The sequence below is a fragment of the Quercus lobata genome, chromosome 4 (genome assembly GCF_001633185.2).
Source record: "Quercus lobata isolate SW786 chromosome 4, ValleyOak3.0 Primary Assembly, whole genome shotgun sequence".
Lineage (NCBI taxonomy): Eukaryota > Viridiplantae > Streptophyta > Magnoliopsida > Fagales > Fagaceae > Quercus > Quercus lobata.
This window is the reverse complement of record NC_044907.1, coordinates 70252656-70263587: the sequence shown is the minus strand read 5'-3', so window position 1 is coordinate 70263587 and position 10932 is coordinate 70252656. Positions and strand designations below refer to the sequence as shown.

General features: G+C 35.0%; 1 protein-coding gene across 6 annotated transcripts; it reads left to right on the top strand.

Moving 5' to 3' along the window:
* Positions 1 to 486: 486 nt before the first annotated feature.
* On the top strand, positions 487 to 7862 carry LOC115987472 (interactor of constitutive active ROPs 4-like). Of its 6 annotated transcripts, none has more exons than XM_031111017.1 (3): positions 487 to 809; positions 5638 to 5714; positions 6489 to 7862. In XM_031111017.1, exons 2-3 carry the CDS (start codon positions 5701 to 5703, stop codon positions 7627 to 7629), a joined length of 1155 nt encoding a protein of 384 aa, XP_030966877.1. In that variant the 5' UTR covers positions 487 to 809; positions 5638 to 5700; the 3' UTR covers positions 7630 to 7862. The 6 variants fall into 6 exon arrangements, with proteins under 6 accessions (XP_030966877.1, XP_030966878.1, XP_030966884.1 ...); XM_031111018.1 differs by lacking the exon at positions 487 to 809 and adding an exon at positions 5033 to 5162; XM_031111024.1 differs by lacking the exon at positions 487 to 809 and adding an exon at positions 5241 to 5261.
* The last annotated feature ends 3070 nt before the right edge of the window (positions 7863 to 10932 follow it).

The window sequence follows — 10932 nt, the reverse complement described above, 5'->3', positions numbered from 1 at the left end:
GTCATAAGTTAGTCGAGTCGGGTTGAGTTGGCCGAAAAAAAAAATGACAAGTCACAGGTTGGCTTGTTTTTTATTCGGGCCAAAAAATTCAATTTCGGGCCGAGTCAAAACGAGCGGATTCAGGTCAAGTCAATAAATTTCGGCCCAACTTTATCATGTTTAGGCTGATGCACCGGTATTTTGTGTGAAAATTGGTCAGTTAAGACGCTCATTAACAGTAATCATTAAAATATGAAAACATAAAAAATTTAATGCACTTACTGTTGTCTGATACTAGAAAACAAGTGGAAGCGTTTGGAACATAGAAAAAAATAAAAATGTTTGAACTTTGAAAAGAGACAAAAAGACAAGAGTTAAAAAGCAAGATACAGGTTGGATTCCCCAAGATTTATATTACACTACACATTTATTAGTCCGATTCATTAATTTTACACTTCTGTCCTCGTCCTCTTGTTGTTTCTTAACTCCACTATCACAGTAACCAGCTTTATTTCAAACTTCAAACCTCTCTCTCTCTCTCTCTCTCTAGCTTCTCTTATTTCTAAGACTTTCTCTATCTTTCTCTTTCTAGCTTAATAGCTTTGCTGGTGGATTATTTTACCGCCCAGTCCTTGTCCTTCAAAAAGTGGCAAAAGCTGCCCCCATTGATAAACCCCACCCACACTCTTCTTCTACCTATAACATTTCTCATTCTTCTCTCTTTTTCTCCAAACTGGGTTTCTCATGGAGTTCTTCAATTGATGCCACTCAGATCCCACAAGAGAATTACCTAACTGAACGATACATTGTTCTTGTACAAAGATATCAAGGTCAGATTCACTTTCTTTTAGCTCATACTTGCCATGAATATCTCCCATTGTTTTATTTTAGGCTCAGCACAAACTTTGTTTACCAATTATTTATTTCTTTTTGGTGTTTTTTTTGGCTCGTCTTTGATCTGCTTAAAATGATTAGTACGTAGTTAAAAGGTGGAATCTAATGATTAGTACCCACCATTCCCCCCCTTAATACTATGTTAGATTCTGAATAGTCCAAAGTTTTTTTTTTTTTTTTTGACTTTTGTTTACTTTCCTGAGCTACCAAAGGCATATTAGTAGGATCACATACAGACACATTCACACACGTACTGATGAGCAAAGAAACAAAAGAACAACAAAAAGATGTTAATTTGGTCAAACAATGCAGTTTTATATTTTTAATTCCTCAGATCTCGCGGCGGACCATCTTGGCGTCTTGATCTGTTCGTTTGATTTTTTTTTTTTTTTATTGGTCCTATCTATGACCCGAGAATATAATTGTACTAAATCTATACTGAATGTTACTAAATCAAATATATAAATATAAACTTCGATGTTCAGTTCTGTTGTCATGCTCTAGTTGTTAATAAATCTATACTCAATGTCATGGATAAATTAATTTCATGCTTAATATCACAATTTGATGATTTGTGCTGCTGAAAGTAATCGACCAAAAATGGTGAATTTATGATTTCATGTAATCAAGAATTGGTAAAAAGTATTCACGTCTTACAGTTTTACGTGTCAGCATGTTGTAAAATTAGACTATGGTCTATTTGGATTGTAGGAAAGAATGAGTAGTAGAGTAAATTTGGTAAAAAATTAACTTATTTTAAACTAATTCTATTTTAATCTACTCTCTCTTTCTCCTCCGGCCAAAAAAACGATTTTTCATTTATTGTATCACAAACAATATATGGTATAAGAAAAAAATTGTGACGCTGGTGGTGGCGCGTGAAGTGGGCTTTTACTTTACTTAATTATTAGTATTACGAGAGACTGAGACATGAGCACGAGTTTTTTCACCATTTCAAAAAAAAGGGCACGAGTTTTTTCAACCTCAACCACTACATATAAACTTGCTTTGTCTTGAAAAGCTGGAGAAGATGCTGAAATGACAGTGGTGCCCTTGTCAAAATTTAAATTGCTATGAACAATATAGCGTGAAGATATTTTTGTGGAAGGGTTAAAAAAGATAGAGGGGACTTATGGACTTACAAGGGGGATTATATAAAAGAGACCCACATTCTGAGAATGCTTTTACACTGTCCCAGAAGCGCACACCACCTAAGAAGATTAGAAAATATAAGGGCCTAGTGTTTTGCAAAAATAAAAATAAAAAAAAAATACTAAGAGAAAACCTACCTTGAATCGAGCATTCAAATTTCAAATTATACAGTTTTGATTTTACTATTTTTTTTTTTTGATAAGATGATTTTAGTATTTTACTATTATTATTATTGCTATTGCCAAGAAAGGACAAGCCTAGTGCTCATATTTGACTACTGTTTGAAGAGACGTAAGTATTATAAGCTTAGATATTAATTTATTATTGATCATTTTCATGATCCAATTAAGACTTAGGTTCAATGGACCTCCATATGATACGATCTTAACATGTGATTATTTTTCAACACGTGTTATTTTAAAGCTAGACCCTTGTCAATTATTGGGCTAAAATGGGAAGAAAAAAAAAATCTATTGAATTGATTTTGTTTGCAACGCCGCAGAGGTCTGGTCATTTGGATTAATATTATTAATTTCATCTGTTATAACTATCAAAGTTTGTTTTGAGGAAAAAAAAATCCAATATCAAATCTTATAGCCTTTTTCTTTTCTCAAAAAAGAAAAAGAAAAGAAGCTATAAGATAAAAAAAAAAAAAATTGATTAAATTGTACCTTCTTTGTATCCAAATCAAGTTCAGTGCTCTTACATAAATGAGCCTTTCAAAAGTAGTAGAAAACACTGTTTTTTGATCCAGCGATTTGTGTTTATGTCAACTGATTTTTCCAGTATACATGGTTTCAAGTTTTTTTCAATTGCATTCACTTTCTTGCTCAAATAAATAGGATTTTTCTTTCTTCTTCTTTTTATTTATTTATATTTTAATGGGTTGCCCCATAAGTTTGAAAATTTTGTAAGCCCAGCTCAGATATAGCATTATTGAGAGGGAAGAACGCGGAAGTTGAGCTTGACATTGACATTTTTATAAAAATTTATTTATTTATTTTATACAAGATAAAAATTATACTATAGTCTAATTTAAGTGTATGTGTATAAATCTCATTCTTGGAGGCTTGGATTTAGCCCTTACCTCTTGCACTTCACACCTCATAAGCACTTATATTTGTGGAGTGATCGTCACACCAAGAGTCTGCGGTGATAGGTTGACTTTGACACTCGCCTTGTCTGTTAATGTTGCTACATTAATTGTGTTTTACTTTAATAAATTGACTTAAGAAGTTGGTTTTAGGAGGGATATGGTTTAATGAATCTGATTCGAATTTTTTGAAAGAGATCAGGGTCAAGGAGAGGGGTTTGCAGGGGTGTCTTACCTCTCATTTTTAATTCCCCAAGTTAGGAAAATTTGGAGGTGGAGTGGATTAAAAAGAGGGCAAGAATATTATTTGTCTCTACATTTTGGTGTAATTTTTAATTTGGTCCCTAGTCCCTACATTTTGGTTGTAATTAATTTGGTTCTTGTTTTTGTCAATTTGCAAATTGACCATTATCAAAATGTAGGGAGACCAAATTAATAATGACTTTAAAATGTAAGGACTAAAATAATATTTTTGTCTGAAAAATTGAAATGTCAATTCTACCCTTACAATATCAATTTTTTTTTTTTTAATAGGAAAAGATGTCAATTTATATTTATTTCTTTAAAATTAATAAAAGAAGCCATAATTGTCAATTTATATAAAATTATCCTCTCTCCTTTCTCTACTTAATTTTTAAAACATTCAAACAAATAGAAGGGATATCTAATCCCCTTTCCTCTACAAATTTTTTAAAATTTTCAAACAAGGTGAATGGATAACTATTACAATGATTTTCCAAAAAAAAAAAAAAAAAAAAAAAAAAACTATACCCCTTCCCCTCTTAAACTTTTCTTCTCTCCTTTTCCTTCAAACTTCCAAACATAGTGTTAAGGGGGCAATTATATTTTACTATCTTAAACTATAATTTTAATTATATTTTGTAACCTAAACTTTTTGAATGCATAATTTGTACCTTAAATTATGACCTTTATTACACTTTGCATTATGATGTCAAGTTTGCTATTAATTTGGACAGAAATGTATGGCATCATGTGAAAAGACCTAATTGCCCTTCTTCTCTCTTTTTTTTTTTTTTTTTTTGCTAAATGGAAAATGGGTAAAGGGGAGCGACTTGAGTTAACGTTTTCAATCTGGGCGTGATCATAGTGACACTCTACTTGCTGGGCTCGGGTCTATGGGAACAGGGGATTCGAATGAGCCATAGTTGTCCACCTAGTCCCATCGAAGATGCTAGTGAGCATGAGCCGAGAGCATGAAGTTATTTTCTAAGCGCTTCCCATTGCAGGATTCAAACTTAAGACCTCTACCTTCCAAACTCTTAGGAGTGAGTCCATAACTACTAAACCAACCACCCTCGGTGGTCCATCTTCTCAATTCCTTAAAAACAAAAGAGAAATTACATTTGATCATCTTAAACTATACTCTTGATTACATTTTGCATCCTAAACTTTGGATTTTCATTCAAGTTAATAGTAAATTTGACATTGGGGTGCAAAGTGTAATATGAGGTATAGTTTAAAGTGGTAAAGTGTAATTTGGTAATTTATAGGCAATTTTAACTCCTACATAAAATACTGATTCCACCACTTTCTGATTGCCTGTTTAAATTTGTCTCTACGTTCAAGTAAATTGAACTTGTAATTGGGCTACCCACGGTTGGTGGGTGGGAGGATTGTCTATACATTAGTTGGACTATATGGTAGTAATAGTATTTTTTTCTTTCTCGGAACTTTCATTTTAATGTCTTATGCATTATTTACACCTCTTGAATCTGCTGTCAATTTTTCTCCCCATGTACTTTTTAACCAAGGCCAAAGGCATAGTATTACTATTACCTGAAACTTTTGAACAAGTTGATGCTATATAGGGTCCATAAGTAACAGTGTCTCAATAATGTTGGTTAAAAATGGCCATGTAGGTTGGTAGTGGGTCGGGCAAGGACATCTGAAAGACAATAGTGTCACCTAACAAAAGTAGGTTGCATAAATTCATGGGTTTAACTCCAATTCAAGTACAGTAAACAACATTGGAGTAATAGTTTGGGGAATGTTGGGAGCAAAATTGAAATTTTCATTTAAGTAGGTGGGTAGTGGTGGATCATTTATGATATGCCTTATGTTGTAGAACATTGTGAAACTATTTATGAATTTTGTAAAGTGGCGATAAAAACTTCGAAGTTTGGTGCGTAAGGAGGCCTAGTACGTTAAGCATTTGTTTATTTATTCTGATTAGCAAGTTACACATGCTTCTGATTTTGGGCCAAGTGAAGGTGACAAGGCTCAAGGCCATACTTGCCACCCTTTTTCTTTCATTTGTTGAATATGTGGAGTTTTGAGCCTTCTGGTTAGAAAAGTAGTGTCTAAATGTACTTTGGTTTGGTTAGTGTTTTGGAAATACTGGTTTTTCTTGCTTTTGAGAAGAGTGGCAACTAACTATCATACTTTATAAACTTTAATACATTCTATGGATTTTCTTTGTGAGAGAACATGTTTGAAGTTTACAATAAATTTGTTACTTGGATTTTCTTTCATTTTGTTAACTCCTTATTTTTTTGCAGATCAGAAGCTTCAAACAAGGACTTGCTTTTCTCTCTTCTTCACTCAATAGTCTTTGAGCAAAAATGCCAAGATCAAGGTTAGAGAACTTAGTCCTCCATAAATATGAAATTTATAAATAAAGATGATGTATGTTTCAAAACCAGTTGTCATAATGAGTAGATTCTGTTCCAACTTCCAAATCCGACATGTATGTTGTTTGTACATATAACCTCTAACTACAAGCCAATTGAAACTGACATAAAAATATTTTGATATCGTAAATAATTTTATTGGCAAGACTAAAATGTCTCGATGATTTATTTTATAATTGCTTCTGGAGGATGCCCACATTGAATTCCACAATGGTTGCGGTGCAATTAAAATTAGCCTTTGATTGAGCTGTACAATGTCATTCTATCAATGTTCTGGTTTATAAAAATCTCTCCCAAAAAATTGAATGCTGATCTCTTGGATTTGCAAACACTTCTAGCAGTCTTTAAGGAAGAATGGATTCTGTGAGTGGGTTTGTGTATTTGGCTGGAAATCTTTATGTACAAGTGCATAATTCAACATGGTTCATATCTTGTATGGAATCCCCGGTCAATATGAATTACAAGGACCACTATAAGCTCCTGATTTCATTAAAAAAAACACATGATTTCTTGTACCTATAACAATGGAGTGGAATTGGCTATGTTAATTTTTGTTGCAGTAAAATATGCAATAATAATTATTAAATTAAATGCATATAATTTCCTTGCTTTATAAATTTTTTCTTGTTAGTATATTTAGGGAGTCATGATTTCCTTTCAATGTAATTGAATTTTCTTATTTTCATTCTTTTTATTTTTTCAAATTTAATCATAAATAGGGGGACAGATATACCTCAAAGGCAGTCTCCTCGAGGCCCAAATCCACTCAGGACATCAAGTTCAGATTCAGATTCACTGCATCATCGACCAATTACTGACCGGAGTCCTAAACTAGGGGATCGTAGGTCCCCAAGAGGTGCCCAATCTGATCCTGTAAGCCAGAAGAAACTTGGTACCCGCATTGCAGATTTAGAATCTCAACTTGGGCAAGCACAAGAAGAGCTAAGGATTTTGAAAGACCAATTAGCTTCAGCTGAGGCTGCAAAGAAAGAAGCACAGGAAGAATTAGAGAAGAAATCTTTGAAGCCGGTTGTTCCAGAACCAGTGGAAATCCAAGGAAAGGATCCTCCAACAGAAATTCAAGAATGTAACAAAAGTGACAGCAGCCCTCTGGATAAAGGTCTGGATGAGAACCTGCAGGGAACTGATGTTTTTGAAGTTCCAGTGGAGAAAGTTACAGTTGATGAGCCCAAGATTGAACACAGTCAGCTGACTGATCAAGTTGAAAAGGAAACCAAAACAATTGACTTATCAACTGAAGCTCCACCAGCAAATCCTGAGGTGGAGAAACAATCCTGCCATGACTTGGCTCTGAAGGACGACGAGATAAATATGCTAAACGCCAAGTTAGAAGAGAAGGAAAAGGAACTGGAGGTCTTCACACAAGAAAATGAGAAGCTGAGAAATGAGCTGACTGAAGCTGCTTTAAAAGTATCATCAACTCAAACCAAAGAAGAAGAAACAGCCTTGAGGTTGAGCCAACTGGGAGAAGAGCTGAAAACAAGTAAAGCAACTGCAGCTCAGCAGAATGAGAAGCTGAAAGCTGTGGAAGAAGCAAAGGAGGCATTGGAGGCAGAGATGAAGAAGCTGAGAGTACAGACAGAGCAGTGGAGAAAAGCTGCAGATGCTGCAGCAGCAGTGCTTGCTGGGGGTGTGGAGATGAATGGAAGGATCTCTGAGAGGTGTGTATCCATGGATAAGCATTTTGGCGGCGTGTTTGAGCCACCAACTGGTGGATACACTAGCTTTGTGGGATCACCTGGGATGGATGATGATTTAGATGGTTTCGGAAGTGGAAAGCGGAAAGGTTCTGGGATTAGAATGTTTGGAGACTTGTGGAAAAAGAAAGGCCAGAAATGAGACCCTTTCTGCCTAAAGTGACATTGGAACATGGAACCTGCTTCACTCTTATTATGTATGTATGTATGATGGAGCGAAATGGTTGCTTACCGTTTCGCAGTTGAAATGTTTTTTTATTCCATAATTTTCTCCGCCTTGTTCCTAGTTTGGTGCTTGTATATTCAAACATTTAACGGATGTATGCTGAACATCATATTATGGACTAGGTTTTGGGAATCCCTTTCTTTCTATCACATCTGGTCTATTTTGTTGTAGCCTAATAACATGAGAAATTACCACTTAAAACCTAGCTACTAGGAAACAATAAATTTAATCATTGTTTAAACAATTTAAAATTTTGAAATTCCAAATGTGTGCAAAATGATTACACATCAGTAACTCATTTCTCTGTGCATCCAGTCGGTTCGATAATTATTCCAATAATATGAATATTTGATGAATTCCCAATGTGTTCAAAATGATTATAAATCACATACTGAGAATGGCAGATGCAAATCTGGCATAGAGAAGCCAGCAAGTAAGGTATGGTTATAAAACAAAGCCAACCAAGAAGACATTGGGAAGGCTGGCAATTTATTTTCAAGCACATAAGAAAAGATTTGTTTGTCCAATTATGTGCTTTGAAACGCCAATATCACCATTTGAAACAAAAGAAGAGTAAAATGATAGGTTACGGATAAGCAATCCCACCCAAAAGTAGCATGAAAAACCATTGTTTTAAAAATCAAACCGGACCGGCCGTTTTAATCGGGAACTAGACACAGAATCAGTCCGATAAAAACCCAAAAACTTGTCAAAAACCAGAAAAAAAAAAAAAAAAGAACCGATTTCTTTTTCAGTTCTTTGGCTGTTCCACTTTTTAAAACCATAAGAAGAACTATTAGATGATTGGGAAAAGACTATCATTTTTAGTCCAATTTGAGACATGACATTTATTTGATACAGTGGGTTAGTAGAGGCTTAATGTTAATGTGTAACTCTAGATCTCAAAGCATCCTATCCCTGCTATGCTTTTTATACTCATGCATGGATTAATTCGTTTCTAATTTAATATAACTAGGAAGTTAGCATCTTAACACCTCTACCCACAAGAGAAAATATAAAAGGATTGCACAAAACTTAATTAAAAGCACATAAATTAAAGGATAAACCATGCATTTATTTGCCATGTACAATTAATCTAAAGGATGGTAATTCTATCTTCATACGATAATCTCTCTGATCTTGATAATTACGACCAAAATCCCTTATGGGACTACAGCGATCTCCGGGGACTACATTGATTTTTTGGACTGCCATGGGGAGGGCCATGCACTTTGGTTATCACATTACTCTTCATCATTATGATTAGGGTTTCGAGCAAGAAGGGCAGCAATTTCTTAGTGAATTTTGCACAGTTCTTGCTGATTCTCTTCAAGAAAATGTTGGCTCTTATCACGTAATTGTTGAATTTCCTCGTGAAATTCGTGGAACTCAGCCCTAGTGAGGGATAGGTCATCAACTTCGTCATCGTCATTGCGGTGGTTACTGTCTCACTGGTGACTAGGGTAAGGCAAGGCTCTAATACCAACTAATATCGTGGAAGCCTAAAGAAAGCACACATGATGCTCTATTTGATAAAATAGAAACTAAACTTCTAGTTCCTGGTAGTAAAGCTCGAATCCATGAGGGGTCCTTTGAATCCACAATGTGATAAATCTAGAATCCACTTGAGAAAACAATAGACAAAAGTCCGAATTTTATTAATAATAATCTCCTTTGCCTCTGGATGTTACAAAACATATAAATACTAAAAAGATAAAACCCTAAGACGACTAAGAAACCGTTCAAAACCATAATTTGCACTAATCATGAGATTATGTAGTAAAATATCAAATTTTACCAAAAAATGGAAGAATTAAGTTAAATGCAAAATCATAAAATACACACTTTAAGGGTCTCCCAAAAACAAACGTAGCCTTATTCTAACTTTTAAGCAAAAAGTTATTAAAGAAACCAAAATGACTAAAAACAGCAAAACCATTGTTTTCGGAGCCTAAACGAAGGAATTCGCCAAAATTAAGGCACACCACTTGGCAAAGCCATGATATTTGATCAGAAGATCGTTTTCCTTCAGTGAGCCAAATTTTATGTACTTCCTACACTGTCGCCACGATGATTTCTACTAGTACCTTTTTGCCTTGTGTCGCGATTTCGGGCACCCTTGCTGTTCCAAGAAGGCCATGGTTTTTTGTTTTATATCAGTTCCCCCCACTTGGAAAGAACTTAACCCTGAGTTCCCACTACCTGGCGCATTAATTAGGAGGATGATACTCAAGTAAGTTAGCAACATTAAAGGTAGAAGAAATATTCATGTTCGGTGGATGATGTACCATGTAAGCATTGTTGTTGTTCTTTTTAGTAATCTGAAACGGCCTATACTTCCCATCCTTCAATTTGTTGTAGGTACCAATAGGAAACCTCTCATTTCGATGGTAGACTAATACTAAATCCCCAACACTCAGGATCTTTTCACTTCACTTCTTATCAGTAGCTTCCTTGCATTTGGCATTCGAAGCTTCAAGTTTCTACCTCACCTTCTTTTAAATGGCTTGAATATAGTCAACCATATTCTCTGCATCTTGACTCACTCTTGGAAGCTCAAATACAGGGACCAAGTTCCAAAATGTGTTTTGGGGGCACACAATAGACAATGACAAAGGGGGATTTACTAGTGCTTTTGCTAACTATACTATCGTAGGCAAACTTTACTTGTGACAAGGCAAGATCCCATTGCTTGAGTTTCTCCCTTGAAATATATACCGGATAAGAATTCCCAAAGTGCGGTTAACCACTTCTGTTTGGCCATCTGTCTAAGGATAATTGGTGCTGCTATAATTCAAGGAAGTGTCGAAATACTTCCACAAGGTCCTCCAGAAGTGATTGAGGAACTTGGCATCTCAATTAGAGGTGATGGACTTTGGCACTCCATGCAAATGCACAACTTTTTCAAAGTACACATAAGCTACTCGAGTAGTATCTTAGGTTTTCCTGCATGCTATGAAGTGGGATATCTTCGAATACCTGTCAACCACAACAAAAATAAAATCAATACCTTGTTGGGTTCAAGAGAAACCCATTATGAAATCTATAGATAGGTCCTCCTATGGTGCTTGTGGAACCAGTAATAGTATTTAAAAACCAGTGTTCTAAGATTGGCCTTTCTTCCACAAGTGCTATCATCTTGTCCCTACCTATATGTCCACTTGAACTTCCACCCTGTAGCTCCCTAATAATCTGCTCTCTTAATGAACTTTTGGGATT